This window comes from Martes martes, assembly GCF_963455335.1.
Source record: "Martes martes genome assembly, chromosome: 1".
Lineage (NCBI taxonomy): Eukaryota > Metazoa > Chordata > Mammalia > Carnivora > Mustelidae > Martes > Martes martes.
In genome coordinates this window covers 139881962-139902378 of record NC_137888.1, presented here as the reverse complement: position 1 = coordinate 139902378, position 20417 = coordinate 139881962, and the positions used below count along the sequence as shown (strand labels likewise).

Sequence of the window (20417 nt, the reverse complement as noted above, 5' to 3'; positions counted from 1 at the left end):
ATGGGGCTAGGAGCCAGCCCTCCTCCTACATGCTGGACTACAGTGTGGACTTGGACAAGAGCATAAAGATGTCCTGTAAAGTGAGGCCATGGGACATCTGCTACATCTGCTGATGGAAAAAAAAAGTCTGACTCCAATGTCTTCTTGGTTAGAAGAATATCTCCTGAGAGGAGAAGGAGGAATGATGAGCACTCCGTCCTCTAACATATGAGAGCTAATGTTTTATTCATCAGTGCCTACATGCTGGGGACTGTGCTAAGTGTTTTAACATATTACCTAATTCTCCTATCAACTCGTAACTTTGGTCATCCCATTTTACAGATAGGGAAACAAAGGCAAATAGCTTGTCCTAGGTCACATAACTGCGAAATGGCATGATCTGCTTCAGGCGATCGGTCCCTAGCACTTAAGCGCTCCCCTATGCTGTGCTCTTCACCTCTGCCTCCCAGCAGCCTCCATCCTCTTCCTGCCACTCTCCATCCCCCACTGCCTAAGGTGAAATGACATCCAGCCAGCATTAATTTGGATATTAGCCTCATTTGTCTCCTTGGCTCGCTGCCTTAGTGCAGTGTACAACCTGGACGGTTATGCATGGTGACCTACCTGGTACACAGAAGCGCGCGGCCTTGGAAATGGAAAACTGGGCAAAGTTCACTTCAGGTGAGAGGGCATGATCTAAATCAGGACACATCCTCAAACTTAACATTCCTATTATGTGACCAAGTGGCAAGTGAATGGGAAAGCAACCGAACATGTCGTTGCTAAAACGTTACAAAGATTCCTCTTCGCTGGATGGGTGGCCGTTTTTGCCTCTCAGGTATTTGCCCAGGGACCTCTCTGAGCCAGTCCCCCCATTTCCTCTGGGTCCCCAACTGGCTGACCGGTTGCACGTCATCTTGGTAGCTGAGGGGTTATGAAGTCCATTCCCGATGTCAGAGCAGCAAAGGAACCGAGAGGCCCCTGCTTATAAGCCTTAGTTCCCCTGAAAGCCCCGGGAGTAAAGCCCAAGATCACCCAAATGCTGGTGCTGGGACATAAACAGGACTCCTAGCCCCAGCCCAGGGCACCTTCAAACCACCTGGAGGAGCATGAGGAGAGATGCCTGCGTAGGGACAGGTCACGTGATGGGCAGAGTCAGAAGCTCAGTATTTATGGGCTCAAAATCTCCAGACACATTTCCAGTTTGGAATCAAATAGGTACTAAATAAGTCTTTGCAGCTGTAGCAGGCTGCCAAGAAGTGAGTGCACTAGATCTGTCCCTGCGAGAATGAAGGAAACCAGGATTTGCTGGAAAGGAACGGAAGACCAAGATTTAGGCATTTGCAAGCTGTCAACGGCTCACTTAGAAATCCAAGTCTGCACTGGAGCGCACAAATGTCTCTTTTGAACGATTCTAGTCTGAAGGGTGCCCCTCCTCAAAAGCAGGAAAATGTTTGGATTCTAATGAAGCATTTAAACTATGTTCTATGGCCTCTCTCCCTAGAAAGTTCAAAACCCAAACCAAGTATTAACGGGCTGTCCAGAGGGGAAGGCCCATGGCCTGAGATGAGAGAACGGTCAATGTCTTCTTTTACCAGGGAAGCCTGTGCTCTCCCCCTGCCCAGGCTGGACCCAGGGGGCAGCAGGCTTCCTCCTCAACCACGAGGCCAGGCCCGCCTCTGGAGAGGAACCAAGGAGTTTCAGTTCGTTCAAGTCAAACCCCAGTGGCAACTGCCAAGTGCTTCACCAGTATTAAAACGCCCTTTGTTTGAAACAGGGTATTGCATCTGGACAGGGGAGCACGCGGGCCCCATGAGTTGGGCAAAAATAGCGCAGGCGAGGCTGACTCACGCAAGGAGGGCCCTGCTGGATGGCACCTGGCTCTGCCGATCAGCAATCCTGACACTCCTCGGAGGGACAACCCACAGCCCTCCTGCCTTCAGCAAGGACAGGTAAGTATTGTTCCACTGCCTTCGGGCCCCCCCCGGGAGGATCTGAGCATGTGGGATCGCAGGCACAGAGAGAGAGACCTGTTACCTTCTCTCCTTGTCCCTGTGACCACTCTAATCCAAGCCACCCTCACCTCTCCTCTGGGGATTCTGGCCTCCGCTTCTGCTCGCCCAGAGAGAGCGTGCTGTTCAAAATCGCCACCAGAGGGGACCTCGCCCTTGCTTAAAACCCCTCCAGGGGCTTCGAGCTGTTCTAGATCTGTGACATTTAGACTTCTTCCTCCATGGCCTCTACCTATCCCATCATGGCTCCTTTCCCCTTGCTCCTTAACTTCTGCCCGTATAGGTCTTTCTGAATCTCTAGCAAGTCAATGTCACAGCAAAGCGTCTGCATTTGCTGTTCCCTCTGCCTTTGATGCTTTTCCCTTGATCTTCAGGATTCTTCCTACTCAGAGCTCAGTTCAAATGTCACGTCCTCAGAAAGCACAGTGAACACGCTTCCTAAGACCCATGACTTTCTATCCTATCACCCAATTTTGTTTGAAATAGGAAATAAAACTGTTTTAAAACTGAGGTATAGCATGTGCAGTGGCTTTAAAAAAGGCCCACAAATTCTTTGCTTCTACTCTATTTAAGGAGCAAGCTTCATTCCTCTCCCCTTGAGTGTGGGCAGGACCCGGTGACTCGATTCTCACATAGAATCCAGGGGAAGCAACGGGTATGACTCTGGAGAGTAAGTCATAGAAGGCGAGGCACCGTGGACTCCTCCTTTTCAACTCTCTTACATCTCATTTTGGGGGAACCTGGCTGACACATCACGGAAAGGTCCATGGGGCAAGAAACTGGGCCCTCCTCCCAACAACCAGCACTAGCTTGCCAGGAACCTGTTAGGAAGCCCCGGAAGCAGCCCTTCTGTCCCGATAAGCCTTAGGAGGATGAAGCCCCTGCCAGTGTCTGGCCAGCAAGCTTCTGAGTGACCCGATCCAAAAGCACCCAGCTCAGTCAGTTCCTAACCCACGGGGCCCTGGGAGATAGTAATGCTCATCACTTAACACTGCTAAGTTTCATGGCAACTTGATATATGGCAATGGATAACGAGCCCAATGTACCGGCCTTGAGCTGTGCTTGCGGCTCAAGTGTACAGGTGACTGCATCCCCCCCAGGTACATGCCTGTGGAACCACCACCCAGATTGAGACACAAAGAGTTCCAGCTCATCTGGGCTCCCGTGGCCCCTCGAGATCCAATCCATCCCCCGCTGCATGTCCTTCCCCCGCCAAATAACCGTTATTTTGACCTTGATTCCTGCAGACTAGTTTTGCCTGTCCTTGAACTTGAGGTAAAGGGAATCACACTGCACATTCTCTCTCGTGTTCGGCCTTTATGTACTCCGAGTCACATCTGAGATTCCCCGTGGGAGCAGGTAAAGCGGTGGTTCTTTTTCACCGCTGGGTAGTATTCCAGCCCCCACCCCCCAGTCCCCCGGCTCCCCGGCCTGGCCTGCTGTTTTTTCCCTGGTGTGCCGTCCCTCTCTGGGCTGGCTGACCACCGCCGTGCCCAGAAGACGGGCCTGCTCTTCACCTGTCCTGCTCGCTGCTCTGTCTCGGGCATCTGGGCTGCGGAGCCTGCACAGCAGGTGGCTAATGAACAGCTGTTCAATTATTAACGAAGCAGATTCCCTCATCGGAAATCTCTCCCACCTTGTAACCCCCTGAGGGGGGCAACTTGGGATTTCTGAGTCCCTAGGCAAAGGAGCAAAGCTCAAATGGCTCATGCATCTCGGGCCATGCACTGTATCTGGAGAGTTGTGGGCAGATCCTGATCCAGTCTGATGATCCCCAGTTCACACAGCTTCCACACAGCAGAGCTGGATCTGAACCCAGGGAGTCTGGCTCCAGAGCCTGCCCCCCTCACCCCACACTGACTGCCTCACAGTGACTTCCGGTGACAACCAGGGCGACCACTCTTCTCCCAAGGGTGAGAAGGCTGGGTTTCAGAGAGACACGGGACCTCCTCACACCCACACGTTGGCTGAGGGCGATGCTGCAGCCCAGCTCAAGCTGTGGGCTCCGAGGCAGAGCCGGCTCCTCTTTGGGCTGGGTCTGGTCTCTGCTGAGCCTCTGGAAGGGGGAGGATGGGTTCACGTGGGAACGGCCCTCCACGGCTACAGAGCCACATGGTCCCCAGAACCCCAGGAGCCACAAATCATGTCCTGAAGTCACACGGGGCAGTCCCTTCTGCGTCACCAGAGCAAGGTGCACTGCCCCTGGTGTGGGAATGTTTCCTCAGGGGAGCGGGGGCAGCGAGAACCCAGGAAGGCCCCGAGGGACCCTCAGGGAAGCCCTCACGCTACTTCACGCTGGAACCCGCCCAGATGCAACACTCTGAAGGCAGCCCATGTTCTGGAATTCCAATTTTGATCTCTCATTCATTTGCTCATCCATTCATTCCCAAATAGTCATCTCCTCACTGTTCCTCAGCCTGCCAGAGCCTCCCTGCCTAAGGGCCTTTGAACTACACTCTTCAGGTCACTCTCCCTTGTACACCTCCCTGAGTACTGTCTTTTACTGTTCCAGCTCTTTTCGTCTTTTCATTCGGGTCTCTTCAAAGGTCACCTGCTTCTCTAAACACACAACAGAACCTCGTGAAACACACAACACATGTCCATCTCAGTCACGCTCCTGGACTTGATCCTGCCCTTATTTTTCTTTGTGGCCCGTCAGACCCTGCCTATTCATCTGCTTATTCTCCATCTATCCCCTGTCGAAGGGCAGCTCCATTATGGTAGGCATTTTTGTCTGTCTTGTTTACTGCTGTGTCATCAGAGCCTAGAACAGTGCCTGGCACACAGCGGGTCCTCAGTGAATATTTGTAAAAGGGAGAGCAGAGAGGGAAGGAGGTCAGCGGGGAAGAGCAAACAGAAGGTCAGACAGACCAAAGCGTTGTTTTTTATGATTTTTAAGTTGAGAGAGACTTGATTCAATTACCTGCACAGAAGAGGCAGCTGAGGGGCAAGAGGAGAAGAAACAGGATAGGGAAGATAAAGGAGAGTCAGCAAGAAGGAGAACGTGAGCACAGGTGAGGGGACCACTCTTCGGGGGTCCCTTTCTTGTCCTGACCACAAACCTGGGGTGCCACAGCTCTGGGATGAGGGATGGAATGCAAACTTCTACGCACAATGGTCTCGAAGATTTGGCCCATATTAAGAGAGACCTTGCGGCTACGTGACCCCTGTGGGAAATCATGAATCCTAGCTCTGAGGGAAGCCTGGCTGTGGACTCCACACCAAAGGGTCCCCACCCAGGCAGATGCCAGGACCGGAAATCCTTCTGGAGGGTGGCGTGGAGAGAGCACAGGCTAAGGGGCATGCTTTCCCCTTCTTGACAGCCCCAGCAGGCACGGCGCACTCGGGAGCAAAGGCCTGTCTCAGACCACACACAATGCATGGTGCTAGGCCAGAGCTGCTGACCCCTGGGACAACTCTAACTTTCCCTTCTAGGGGCTGACAGCAGCTTCAGCCTGTGTCTGTCCGTCTGTCCTTCTAGTGTGTCTGTCTCGCTCTATCCCTACATCACTGGCTTCGATAAGAAGATTCTTCTAAATGGGTCAGCCAGCAGATATTCTCATCCGAAAGATGCTCTTTGAAGCTGTGCATTTTTCAGGCTCTTGTGATTAATTGCCTTTGCTACAAATTCTTGGAAATGAGCTCTTATCTGGGGCCAAATAAGTACTCCTTCTGCTTCATCTCATAAGACTGGACGTCTCTGCCCTTTCCCGAGTAGGGTTTTTCCCTCTTGCGCCTACTGCATCCCAGCCCCAGCCCCTCAGTCCTATGAAGCCTGGACACAGTGGTTGAAAGAGTTTTCTGACTCCTGTCTCAGGGTCCAGAATTGTCCCCATGTGCTTATGACAGCTTTGTCCCTGATCCCAACACCACTATCTACTACCCATTCATGCTTATACCCATGACTGTATTTAAGCCTGCTTAAAGAATTACTTTAGTCAATGCCTTATTGATTTGTATTCCTGTTGTACAGATGGGTAAACTCAGACAGGGAAAGGTTAACTAACTCGACCAAGGTCACAAAAATTGGTCTTGTTCTACCCAGTTCCACCAAGAGGCCAAGCACTGCTTCTTGGATCCATGGGCAACCCAGAGGAGTGCTTGGGTTTCACTGTAAACGTGGGATGTGGAAAGACAGCTGGAGGTTGTGGGGGGACTTAAAGGGGGGGTCTAAGCACCCCTGACCATGAAAGTATGGGGTGTTGAGAAAACAAGACGCTTCCTTGGAGGATCGCAAAGGCTCCTTCTCGTTTCACCTTTCCCAAAGGGCTGGAGTTGAAGGAACCCCACACGGTCACCACTTGGCAGCCAGACAAAAGGAGGACTAAGATACAAGCGAGGAACCAAAGTCAGAGCCCAAGCATCAGGAAGGCTCCAGGCCCTGCCGGGTGGCCATGTCATACAGGGAGTCAGAATTCCACCACGTGGCCTGGTGCAGACCCCAACCTGCTGGTGCCACCTCATGGTCCCCTCAGCCACTCTGGACCACCTCTCACCACGTGCTGGTAACTCCAGTCTCTACTCATATCCTGGGGGAGTCTGGAGGCTTAGGTGAAACTCACCTGAGTGCTACACTTGAAGCACTCGTGAGGAAAGGGTAAGAAAGCACAGGCTTTGCTGTGAATTATCCCAGTAGCCCATTATTAACCATTGTCACGGATTTGCTCAGGGGGCCTCTATTAATCTCTGGTGGCCTGGCTGGTCCTATGCCCAGGGCCCACCTAACACCATCCCCTGTTTATGCCTCTAATCCTTTCATGGCTTTTGGGATAGAAATATGTGGGTCTTGGGGTTTGGTTCCAGCATTCACCTGACCTGGGTGACTCACCCAGTCTCTAGCTCCTCATCTGTAAAATGGGCTGAACCTCCAACCCCCAGCCAACTCACTGAGCTGTGGGAGGCTCAAGTGAGCTGAGGTTTGCAGATGCTATGGGGTGTGGGCAGGTGACAGGTGAATGCTGCTTTGAGGTTTCATTTTTTTCTAAATGTCCCTGGGTTCATCCCAGATCCTCTGATTTGATGAGATGAAAAAATATATATTTTTTATATATATATATATGTGTGTGTGTATATATATTTATATATACACACACACATACACACACACACACACACACACACACACATATACATATATAAAATTCATATATATATTCTCAGGATCCCTGGCACATGTAGGTTTCTGAGCAACCATTACCACTCCTAAGATCCAACCAGTGAGCAGAAAGACACATAAACATTCAAGCTCCCTGCACAACTGCCTCATACGGGGTCCTCTCTCCTCCTGAGCAGGACTGTGTGTTTAATTACAGTGAGTAACTATTTGCTTTGCAGAACTGTTTATACCCAAAGCTATGAAAGATGTAATAAAGAGAAAAATCTATGCTTTTAAAGCACCGCAAAAGCTAATTTTACTTTCTCTATTTTCTTATGCATTGCCGGGGGGCCAGCTTCCCCTCCGACTTCCTCCAGAGGCCCATCAGTACAGACCAGCCCCCAACCCAAGGCAGCGTACATCCCTGTCACCTCTAATGGGAGCTGCCTCCCCATCATGGAAACCAACCCAGCCAGAATTAATCACACCATCCCTGAAGCCCCAACCAGGGAGAGGGAGGGAAGGCATCTGGCCAGTAGACCCACAGAGGACAAGGTGTGACAGTGTCCTTACCCTCTCTAGGGCCCCTAGAAGCCCCAGTGTGAGAACAGAAGAGGGGAGAGAGGCACCAGAAATCCATTCTCTCTGCACAGATAGGGACACTGAGTCCAGGAAAGGAAATTATTTTCCAGAGGCCGCTGACAGAGGTGGTATAAGATCAGAGGGCAGAACCAGGGCACCATGAGCCAACTCCTGTGGGTTTAGCTCAGAGAAGCCTGATGGCCTTTCAAAGATCTACAGGACTGGCCCGCGGAAGGGGTTTGTCGGGGGAGCAAGCAAGGCTGTGACCGAGACAGGCCGGGTCCTGCTCCAAGGCCACGCAGTGGGGGTTCCCACACCAGGTCGAGAAGGGACCAGGTTCAGCCCAAGTCCTGGGCATCCCTGAGCCTCCGGCAGCGGAACGGAGATTCGGGCAGGGAGGATGGGCTCAGTATATGATGAAAGTGGCTGGAGGAGGCTGGAAGACCGAAGCCTCTGGAGGTCCACTCCCCCCGCCCCACCCCTGACTAAGAGCTCAGAAGGGCACATACCAGAATGTCCAGGCAGGCAGCCTTCAGCAGGGTGATTTGGTCTGCAATGGTCAAGCCGGTGAAGCCTGGAAGACGTTTAGCAAACTCCACAATCTTAATAATGCACTTGGTGGCCAGTTCACTGAACTTGTCCCAGAGGCCCAGGTCCAGTCGGACTCGATGGTCAGCACTGGAATTCTAAGAGGGAGAGAAAACACTGTAAGGGGGAGTTTCTGGAAAGCTTGACAGAAGATGAGGAACTCGGCGCATTTTCTATGAATGCACTAATACTTCGGTCTTGACCAGGGAGCTTCTTGCTGGGGTCGCTGGGTGTTTAGCTTGGATTCTTCTGAAGGTGCTCCATATCATATCCCTGAACCACCGGGTTGTCGGGTAGCAGATAAAGGGGGTTTCTCTTTATGTGATTATTCTAACTAATACATGAAGGAATGACAGAATAAGGAGCCACCATTTTAGAACCTTGATGAATTAATGGCTCTAGGCACTGATGATCAGTGATTGCTACAATCTTAAAAAGAGGCATGTCATGGAATCACACACCCCCACCTTTGAAATAGTCAAAGCAGGATAAGAGTGGGCCTCTAGATCGAACTACGGAAATCTGGGAGACATGGAAACGTGGTAAGTTACACCACGGGGGATGCAACCGTCCCCATCCAGAATGCTAGAGCCTTCATCACACCAATAAATTGGTCTCTTCAACGAACACATTGTAAGAACTGGAAAGAGAGACCTGTAGACTAAAAGTGACTCAACCTAGATGCTTATTAACCTGTAAATGGAGAAATCCATGGCACCCACCCAACAGAATGCTGGCCAAGGGTAACAGCAAAGAAAACATGACCCAGGCCACAACACCGAGGAGCCTCAGAAGCATCACACCAAGTGGAAGGTGGCAGACACAAAAGCCTGCATAAAGAAGGACTCCATGAACAGGACATTCTGAAAATAGCAAAACTACAGGAAGAGAGAGCAGATCAGTGGGACAGAGGCACAGGAGGGGACTAAAAAAAAAAAAAAAAATAGGAGACTTAATTACAAGGTGTAGACCTTATCTGAATTCTGTTTCAAATAAACTAAAGGAACGACACACGCAAGAGAAGTGGGAATGTGAGATATTACGGTGCTTGAGATGTGAATTTCCCGTAATGGAAACATTGCTGTCTTCAGTGTTGGCAGAAGGTCGCATCATTGAGAACATCAACATATTTACAGGCCCAATAACATGTTCGTAATTTACTTCCAAAGACTATATGACGAGGAGAGTGTCGATGGTGGCTGGAGGATGAAACGAGGCCGGCTGGGGAGCGATCCCGGTGGTCACTATTCTATCCTCTCTGCTTCCACAATAAGTTCACAATCGTTCATAATAAAGATAAAAGGTGAGACAGGGACAGTGTGAATGAAAACAAAAGGTTACAATGACAGCAACAGAGTACGGTGTCCCTTAGTGACCTCAGACCTATGATGGTCACATGCGTGTTTCCTGGTTGCCCCTGGTCCCAGCGCCAGGCGGCCCCATGACATGTGCAGCGTGATGACAAGCGACTTGCAGAGGGGGCTGCCAGCCAGGGGTGGCTGCTGGGATAACCCGGCTGCTCCTCCAGCGAGCCCTGGCCTTCCCACCCCTCAGCAGCAACCCCAAGGGCCAGGTTCCTGCAGGAGCCCCTGGCTTCTGGGAGCCACAGAATAAATCGGGGGAACAGATTTCAGTCCAACTACGGCCCTCTACTGGCTGGACCCCTCCATCCATTTGCATACTCCTACATTCACTTACTTGCCAGCCTCTCCCCTCCCTCCCTCTGTTCCATGAAGGCCTCCTGCCCCACCTGCATGCAGCCAGGAGCTGGGGTATCACAGCTGAGCACACCACACATGCTTCCAGCCCTGGCGAGCTGACAGCCTGGCGGGGAGAGCACCTGCTGCTCTCTGGGACTTGCCACGGATGACCCTGTCCAGGCCCCCGCTCTGGACCTCACCCAGCAAAGAAGGGGTTAGCTATTCTTAGCTTCAACCTAAGATGGAGAAAAGCCATCTCAGAGAGGTGAGCTAACTTGTCATCGAGGGGCCTGAAGCGGGTCCCAGGTCTACCTGATCCCCAGCTGACAGGTGTGCCCTCCCATAAGCAGTGCCTCAGTCTTCCCACTTGTAAAGAGGGATATGTGCCATGTGCCCTTAAAGGCTGCAGGGGAGAGGAAATGGGTTCCCGGTGTACTAATGGTGCCGGGTGTGTTCTGGGGGTGTGTTCAGCGTTGGATCCCTTTCCTCAGCACCCCTACCTGCCCACGGCACAGCCAAAGGGTTCAGACAACAGCAGTAACCATCTTCTCCTCTGTCCTCCCGAGCAGAGGGAGCACGGCCAGCAAAGTCCCCATTCTGGTCCCCACTCCACGGCCCATTACCAGCCTCAACCTAGCCTTCCCCATTTAATCAGTAAGGAGGATGCTCAGTATACACAGGAGATAGGACACCACTAAGAACTTGCCGGAAATTACTGAAGGTCTCAGCTTACGGTGAGGACTACACTACAACATACCTTGGCAAGTGGTTTTGTGCGGGTTTTTGTATTCTTTTTCTCTTTCTCTGATCTCCAGAACAGGATCTCTGGTGCGAAAGCAGTTGAATGACTGTCGTGCATTCTTGCCATTGAGCCATCCTTCTCTCCTGCCTCTGGAGTCGTTTGGAGGACGGCTCCTCCCTCCCTCTGAGCCCGTGGGGTTTGGGCAGAGCTGCCTAACTCCCTTAAGCACAAGGAGGGTGCTTGGCTCTGGTCTTCATAATCACAACAGGCCCTCCTCTTGGCCACAGAGATTGGTTGAGAAAAGAACAGGTAACCGCCAGCAGACCCATGAGGCTCACCTCTCGAGTCTTTGGCTGGAACAACTGGGGAACAAGGCTGTCAGTGTGGGTTGCCAGGAGTTTTCAGGGGCTACTTGGTGGAGAAGGCCTTCTTAAAAATGAAGCCAACTCAGAGGAAAGCTGAGGTGAGGGAGGGAAAGAAAGAGGAAGAGTGGTTCTATCCTGAAGATATGGAAATGCTGGATCCAACCATGCCTGATCCACACCATGACTTTTTGGAAAAAAAATCTAGGTTCGTTTGAGTTTGGGTTCCTCTCACCTGTAGCAGGAAGAATTCGGACAGATGAACAGGTATAGCTGAGAGAGTTTAGGCCTGACAATGTCACATCCTTCCTCCAAAGAACTATTAAGAGTTAGAGAAGAGGTCCACCCCCAGCACCAGCATCCTGGTCTGAGCCACCATCATCTCCTGCCTAGATTACTGCAATAGCCTCCTCACTGCTTTCCCTCATTCCACTCCCACTGCCTTATGGTCTATTCTTATCAAAGGAATAAAAGGGAACCCTTTAAGACAAAAGTCAGAGCAAATCACTGTACTGCTCAAAATTGCCAATGATTTCTCATCTCAGACCAAAGGCCACAGTCCTTCCACTGGCCTGCGAGGCCCTCCCAGATCCGGCCCCTGCTCTCTGACTCCCTGTCTTCCCACTTGGCCCCAGCTTCACTGGTCTCTCGCCATCCGTGAACAAGTGGGCATGCACCTGCCTCCGGGTCTTTGCACTGGCTATTCCGTCCACCTGGATTCCCACTCCCCCAGCTATCCACACGATGCTCTCCCTCATTCCTTCACGTCTTTGGTCAAATGTCACCTACTCTTTTATTTTTTATGGGCCATTTTTTACAGTACTTATTCCCAATCACACTATCATTCCCTTATTTACACAGGACCTTCTTGTGTCATTTTCTCCTGCTGTCCCCTCAGTGTCTGAACAGCACCTGGTCCATGGCAGGCAGGGGCTCAGCAAGTGTTTGTTCAATGAGTTGATGAGGAAGGACGTTCCCCCTTGCTTCTTCCGGATGTCCCAGGACACGACAATTCTGAGGATGAGGCTCTCCCTCCCCGCTGTGGTCTAGGCTGCTCAGGAGGCCTTTGGCTGCCTCTGGAGGTGGGCAGAGCAGAACCACCCAGGGAAAGGTGAGGGCCCGGTGTTTAGGCCTCGGACAAATGTCAACAGTTCCGTGAAGGGAACGGTGCACCCCAGACGCATATCTCTAGTTCCTCACCTCAGGGAAAACCAGCCCGGAGAGTCCATAAAACTAGCTCTCATCCTGAATACTGGGGAGGAAAGCTGGAAAGGAGTTTGCATGAGGGATGCCACAGGAGGCCTTCAAAAGGTGGGTGCCACCGGCGCCTTCCGCAGCAGCCCCTGAGGAAGGTGAGCAGGCATCCTCCAGGTTGATTTTATTCCTTCCTCAAGGACCCTGGTGGAACACAGCACACTCGGGGGAACAGAAGATCAAGATGTGCGGCCATTCGGGCTGTAATTAAATTTAATAGGCAGTTTATCCAGTTTGTAGGAAGATGACACAGAAGAGAGGGACAGAGAGGCGAGCTTACGGTGGGAAATCATTTTACAATGGAGTATCCATCTGGAAAAAAAGACATTGGCCCGACCCAGCAAGTGTGAACGAAACCCCCATCAGTATGAGGTTACTTCATCACACACTGGGCTGTGGGAGAGAAGCCTGTCGTACCTTCTATTAAAAATAATGCACAGCCGTCTTAATGGCATGTAAATCTAACTCACTATTATGCAAACCGAAGGGAAGAGGCAGTTAATAAAACACAAAATAACCTGGTGTTTTATTATACTGGTTGCTCGATTCATAGGCATGAGGTTTAAAATGGCTTATATATTATCTGCCAGCCGCAGCAAACAGAGAGCTCGGCTTGTTTGGGTTGGTAATGAAGGTGGTGACGGGGAGCACTGAGGGAAGTGTGGGTTTTCGGCAGCACTTCTGAAAACTGGGGGAGGAGAGTGAGAGGCCGGGGTGGTCAGGGAGGCCCTGGCTGAGGGCTGATGAGCAGCCCGGCCATGGGGGTGAGAGGCAGGCCCTCCTCAAACTATGGCTCTCCCTCCCCCATCCTCCTCAGGGGGTGGGAGCCCCTCTCCAGGCGGGTCCCCCCACTCTGCCTTCCCACAGTGCTGTGCGGCGGGGGCCCTGTGGAGGGGTGCACCCTAGGGCCTCTTTCACAGCAGCACCACCCAACCGAACTAGGAAATCCAATTATATGGCCATTTTGGTGACACAAAAGGGATCCCTTTTCTGACTGCCGTTACTTGCAGAACAAGACCCACAAATGAAGACGGAATCATGGGTGATTTTGAAGTTCCCATTTGTGGCAGCTGCTGGATACTACAGTGGTTGAAACAGGCCTGCTCGTGGCTCCTTTTCGGCTACGGAGGAAAGACAAACTCTTCCCAACAGTAAGGAGTGAAGTTTCCCAGGGAATGTTGGGGCCATCTGTCGGGTGCCTCCTTCCCTAGGCCTGAATCTGCCCTTCCACCACCCGGACAGGCCGACGACCACCCAGACGGGCTGACGCCCTTTCGAGTCGTGTTTGCAGTTGGTGCCTGTCATCCACATTCCATGTCTCCGGGGCACACATGTCCCAGGCCATAACCCTGGGGGACAGGCCCCCTTCTGAGGGCTTCGCAACCAGCTCCCTCTAAATCTCATGGCGCCCTTTGCCGGCAGGGGCCGTTCTCGTCCCATCGGCTGGGGTGGAGGCCAAGGCCTGGGGAAGTGAAGTCAGTCATGCAAGAGGCTCAGCTGTGAGGCGGAGGGCCCAGGATGCGCAACAGGCAGTGCGGCTCCAGTGTCCGCACTCCCCACTGTTACACCCTGTCACCTGCCCTCTTGTTCCTGGGGCGTCTTATGTTCTGCTTTTGTCCTCTAGGCCTTGCGATTGCATTTGTGACCTCCATTCTGGTTGGTAATGCTGGATGCTTCCAGGAGGTGGCTGAAAGGTCCCTGGCACATTATGAAGAGAACGTGATGTGCCAGGCTGGCATCTCTCTGTGGTCCACAAACATGTATCTCGGCACCAGATACTATGGCTTTAGGGACGTACCAGTGGGGGTCCCTCCATCAGTGGGAAGAGGGAGGCATGGGGGCTCCCTGCACACTTTCAGCATTCTCCTAGAACCGGATGCTTCCAACGGGTGGGGAAACCCTGCAGCCATCCTGCGGCTTCGGCTGGAAAGACAGGCACTGTTGCCAAGGCATGGAGCAGCCCATGGGCAGAGAGGGCTCGAAGCAACAGGCCACGGGCAATGGGAAGAGGGATGGAACAAGGGTCTCGAAGGACCTCCCCAAGAGCTCCCGGGAAGTCTGGCTAGAAGCGAGCATGATATCCCTGAAAGTAATGTTTTAGGGCTGCTCCTGTACCCCCACTGCCTGATTCCGGGACCAGTACATGAGACTGGAAGGGCGCCTCTGGGCAGCCACAGCCCCTTCATTGCTGGTGATCTCAGAGACTCAGGGACCTTGGCAGAGGGCAGGGGGAGAGATTCTGGAATATACTAGCCAGAGGGTGTAGATCAGTGTTTTGGTGGATGTCCAGGAGATGCTTGATCTTGAGGTGATCTCAGCTACTCTGAAGGACCACGGATGGCTTCTGGAACTAACGCCACGGGCACATCTAAGAATGAAGTAAAGCTCTGTCCTGCTCACCTGCCAAAGCCTCTGGCCGGGCACAAAGCGGGCGGGGCTCACCGTGTCGGCACTGCCTCTTCAGCTGAGAGATCTTACTTGGCTCTCTGCGGCCAATGCCCACATACCTTACCCAGCTCACAAGGGCCCCGCTCTCGGCTAGCCCTGGCCTGTCTCCCTGGGCTCTGCACCCAGTCCCTCCTCTGCCAACCTCCACGCCATGCCCATGCTATTCCCTCAACTGAAAATGTCTTCCTTTTTTCACCACCCAGTAAGATCCCGGGAAGGCAGCACAGCGCCCAGAGGGCATTTTTCACTAAAAGCCGCAGACTTGTGATGTGCACTGCCAGGGGCTTCTAAAAGCTCACAGAATATGCGACAACACTTAATTTTCAGCCAGACTTCACAGAAGAGCTGCAAGCACAGAAGGGTAGGTGTCCCTGCACTCCAGGTCCGCGCTCAGCAGGGGTTCCAGGTTGCACCTCGCACCACTCCCCCCGCCGCTACTGCAAAAGATATGTGGAGGTCCTAATCCCCCGTAACTTCAGAATGTGACCTTATTTGGAAACGGGGTCTTACCACAGGTTATCAACTTAAAATGAGGTCATGAGGCAGGACTCATTCTAGCATGACCGGTGCCCTTATAAAGGGAAATCTGGACAGAGACAGACATGCGCAGAGAGGATGGCCTGGAAACACACAGGAGAAGGCCACATGATGACAGAGGACTGGAGTTAAGCCGAGGAGTACCAAGAATTGCCCCCAACATCAGGTGCCAGAAGAGGCAAGAATGATTCTTCCCTAGAGCCGCCAGAGAGAGCGCGGCCCTTCTCACATCTTCATGCTGGGCTCCGGGCTTCCCGACCTGTGAGATGATGAATCGCTGTTGACGGAAGCCACCCAGTCTGCGGTGCTTTGTCAGGGCAGCCCCAGCAGACGAATACAGTAGGGATACAGTAAATGTGTGCTGGAAAACGAAAGAACCGTCTCCGTGATACAGGCAGCGCAGGTATGTTTACCGGCAGGAAACTGGCTCACAAAAGATAAGAACCGTCCAAGGTCGGCCAACCGGGAGGCGGCAGAGTGGAGATTAGAACTCGGGCCTCCAGGCGCCCCTGTGGTACCCCCTCCCAGGTGCGTCTCTCCTGGGAGGCCGACCTCCTGAGGGTCAAGTTCTGATTCTCTGGCTGATCCCAGTGTTGGTTTTCTAGAAGGAAAGCCAAGTCCGCAATGGCCGGAACTGCTCACAATATCCTTCCTTTTCTCAAGCACTCGTTTCCTGGAAAGTCTTTTAGAGGTTTAACGATTCTGTTGGTGATCATTTTTCTGAGTAGACTAAGGGCTCCTTAAATCTCCATGGCTCAACTTCACGAGCCCCTCGGAGGGCAGCTTCTGCCCCATCAAGCTCTGCAAGGTGACGAACGGTCCACACAGGGCAGAGCAGGGGAAGCAGGAGTGAGCTGCCCAGGCTGGGGTCGTGTTGCCTGGAGACCGTCTCGCTTGCCCACCTGCCACTTCACTTTTCCCGAACCTGTGTGCATGGCTGGAAAAAACAACACGGCGTTCACAGCACCATCAAGAGGAGACCTACCCATTGTGTACCTCTCTCCGCCAGAAACTGTGCAAGGAGTTCTGACACAGTTGTTTCATTTAACCCTTCCAGAAATCCCAAGACGTGGGTACCACGCAAACCCCACGATACGGAGGAGAGGGCTGAGGCTCCTGTGATGAGTCCAAGGTCATGTAAACTTATGTAGCACAGGCAAGACTTGACCCTGGCTCTGTGAAGGGTGTGACCGCAGGAAGCAGAGTAAATATCCTCAGAGCTGGGTTGCTGCTCCCTTCCGTTTGCGTCTTCATTCTGTTTTGGAGACTTATCTGTAAACAGGTGCTGCCTCGCTTTCCACTTTCCCTGTGGAATCCCCCTCCCATGCCTCCTGGTTTGTGGCACCTGGAGGTCCCCGGTTAGGAACCTTCCCAAAGAGTCTAGCTCTCAAGTTTGGAGGTGAGCTCCCTGCCCTCCCGGAGGCAGTGGGTAAATGTTCCTGCTTCCCCACCCAGTCCTGCTGTCTCTGCAGGCCGGGCCATGTGGCCCGAATTACCCTAACTAGAAAAGAAAAGGGAACTACTCTTCCAAAACAGTCTGTAGGTGGGCGGCTAGCTGCCTTTTTAATTCCTCTCTGCCCACTTATTCCAAAGGCATCTGACAAGGAGGCCAGGCTAGTGAAGATGGCAGGAAGTTTCCTTGCAGTGGAAGCAACTGCCCGTCTAAAAAAAGCTCTTTTTATAAAAAAAAAATGCTCTACTCGGAACTAAGGGCTTGCCGAGAATGTGTTATGGCTGCTGTTATTTATTTATATCCCCACCTACTTGCAGAAAGGATTTGGAGTTGCTTACAATAAAAACTGAGCTAGATCTATATACAGAGTTGAAATAAAAAGCCGGATGAGAGACTATTATCAGAGCCGCCTCGATCCCACAAACGGGCAGTGTGCTTCTGGAAGGAGGTTGGCTGCCATGTAGCTAAAGATCACTCTCTGGAGAGGGAAAAGCTATATTCCATGTTCCTTGTTGGATCAAAAGAGGTGCAGCAAGGGGTACCTGATTAGTGTAGTCAGTGTTAAGTGTCTGACTCTTGGTTTCGGCTCAGGTCATGACCTCAGGGTCGTGACATCGAGTCCTGTATTGGGCTCCGTGCTCAGCGGGGAGTCTGCTGGAGATTCTCTTCCTCTGCCTCTCCCCTACTCACATGTGCGTGCATGAGTGTCCCCATGCTCTCTCTCTCTAATAAATAGGTTTGTGTGTGTGCGCGCACACGCGTGTGTGTGTTTTAAAGGTGCAGAAAGGGAAGAGGTCCCAGGAAGCCCTGGAAGAGGGGTGGAGAGGAGAGGTCTGGGAAAGGCAGGCAGCCAGTAAAGACCATCCCTGTGGGCTCCTGGGCTCTTCTTGCTGGGAACCCCTGGGAAATGGTTGAGAGAAGGCATCCTCCCCAGGGGTAAGGAAGCTGAGGCATTCACCTACCAGCTTCTTTTTGTTCTTGGGTGGGGGCTCCCCCAGGAGTGTCAGTGCCCCGCACGTGAGCCAAGCAGATCTGGCAGCCAGCGAAAGCCCTCAGGCCGGGTCCCCGAGACTTGCAGCGTGAGCACGGCCCTTCCAGCCCCTGCTGCGTCTCTGGGAAGGCTGGGAAGGCAGCCTCCTTGGCCTAGAGACAGGTGGAATCACACCTGTGGTATAATGAGAATCCGAAAGGAGAGGCTACCGGGTTCAAAGGGATGCCTGGGGGAAGGGAGGGTGGCAGAGGCCCAGGTGGGGCTGGCCAGAATCCCTGGCTGCCTTTTGGGGTGGGAAGGAGCTGTGCTGACTAATGGGGGAGGTCCGTCCTGAAGGAGCATTTTGGTCCCAGGCCCTGGAGGAAGCCAGGCCACACCAGGGCGTGCGTTCTAGGCAGACGCAAGGCTATGCCTTGTGTTTGCCCAGCTCTGCCCCAGAGCAGAGTGGACACCATTTCATCTGGTTACCAGGAGAAATAGGGCCTGGCAGACTGCCTTAGCCACACTAAGGAAGCCCCACCTGGGGAAGAGGGGAGGGGACCCCTGATACCATAGCAAATGATCCCAGGGATCGTCATAAAATGTGTCTCAACTCATGACCTGGCTCAAAAGCTTCCACTTCCAGGAGGCCCTCCCTACTTTGACTATTATCTTTTACTCTGCCTTTTCTGGAGCTAACATTTTGATTTAGTCCTGGATAATAGCCACCCATCCTAGCCAGATACCAATGGCTCCTCCTTCCATTCGGCCTTGTCAACCACCCCCATGCTGTATCCCATGTATGGTGTGGCTGAAAGGGCTGTCCCTGGACTCAGAACTTCACGTTCAAGTTCCACCTATTGTCTATGAGACATGGGGCACAGTATTTGGCCTTTCTACACCCCAGTTTATTTATCTGTATTATGGAAGCAACAATACCAGTTTTGTATGTTCTGTAAGGAGTCAAAGAATGAATATTTAAGAGTGTTTAGCATGGTCCCTGGTACATAGTAAATGCTCAACAAATACTAGCTGTGATTATAATGGTGATAAGAATAACAAAGACTCCTGACTGCAAACTGTCTCTTGCTCTCCAGTATTTATAGATTAAAATACAAATTCCTCAATCAGCGTTCAAGACTCTACAAGGCCCTTTCTTTCTTCCTTCCTTTCCTTCTTTCTTTCAAGATTTATTTATTTTAGAGAGAACGAGCGCAGGGGGAAGGGAGAGGGAGAGAGAGAGAATCTCAAGCAGACGTCCCCCCCTCCCCCGAGGACTTGATCTCATGACCCTGAGATCATGACTTGAGCTGAAATCAAGGGTCAGACACCTAACTGACCAAGCCACCCAGGTGCCCCTGCAAAGCTGTTTCTCACTTCCCACTCCCTCCCAACACTCTCACCATCCCCCTCACCACCTTCTGTCCTTTCCCCTGGGCCCATCCTCGGTTGAGATCCTGATTTCCAAGTCAGGATGCACGTGCCTTGATACTTAGCCCAAAATGCTGCCTGGAACAATGGGCAATCATAAATATCTCTAAGAGGAATAAATGAGATGTTCCTTGGCACTGGTTACTAATCCTCTTCCTCCTCTGTAGTGTCTGATGCAGCTGGCACGGGGCCAGGCTCCCGGAGTATCAGTTCCCAGCCAGGGAATGGACGTGTGGTGGCTGGTGAGCCTGCCACATCCCTGTCACACAGGCATTTCCAGGTCCCATCAACAGAAGCTTCTCATGAATTACTTAATTTTTCTAACCATTTTATATCATCCCCATTCTACAGATGGGAGAAAGGAGGCTGGGTGAAGTCAATAACTTGACACTGTCACCCGGCTGATCGGTGGCTGAGCAGGAGGTAAACCACATTCATTGGCTTCTAGCGCCCCTGCCTGTGAGAAAAGGCATCACCCTCCACCACCTCTTAGCTCATGGGTGTGTTTTACCTCCTGGGTTAAAATTAAAGCTCCTTTATGGTGTCCAGCCTCATCCTGCTCTGTGCTCTGGGCCAGCGGTCACCAAGCTCAGCAGGGCCTGTCCACTGAAATCAAGCCCTCCCCCCAGCCTGGCAGGGGAGGTCAACGGCTTCCCACATGGGTGGCTGAAGCACGCGATGTCTCTCATTCTCCTTGACACCAAGGGCCTGGCTGGGCCCCAGAGGTCATCCTGGGTCTGGCACCTGCTACGTAGAGTGTGGAAGGCAGTCCAGCCGCAGCAGCACCACCCGGAAGCTTGATAGAAATGCCCCCCACACCGCCAACCCAACTGAGTCAGAGCCTGCAGGCGAGGTGCTTCCCCCACCCCCCAACAGCTTTCCAGCCCCGGAGCTCACTGCCCTCCTTTCAGCATCAACACTTCAAGTCTCGGAACCTTCAGGAGCTTCGTCCTATTCTTTTTCTAGCAGGCCAGGTACCAAACCAGCAAATGTGATAATTTGGATTATTTTAAAAGTACGTTTACCAGCATTTTAGGCAAGCAACATAAGCTACTTAAGGAGGCCAGAATAGCATTCTAGTTCTATTCATCCATTCATTCATTCATGCACTCATTTATTCATTCATGCAACAAATACTCATCAAGTGCCTACTGCGTGCCACGCACTATGAACTGACGTCCGTGAACATAATACATCCAAACACCAGTTTAAAAAATTGAAGTACCTCATGTGTCTCCAGTGACATACCGCAGACCAGTCAACA

General features: G+C 52.2%; 1 protein-coding gene across 1 annotated transcript in view; it reads right to left on the bottom strand.

The window, feature by feature from the left end:
* RARB (retinoic acid receptor beta) overlaps nucleotides 1-20417 on the bottom strand; it is a 164253-nt gene that overhangs the window by 6295 nt on the left and 137541 nt on the right. The window contains exon 5 of the mRNA XM_080799359.1: nucleotides 8178-8354. Within this exon, the coding sequence (XP_080655485.1) occupies nucleotides 8178-8354 (177 nt within the window). The remainder of the gene's footprint in view (nucleotides 1-8177; nucleotides 8355-20417) is intronic.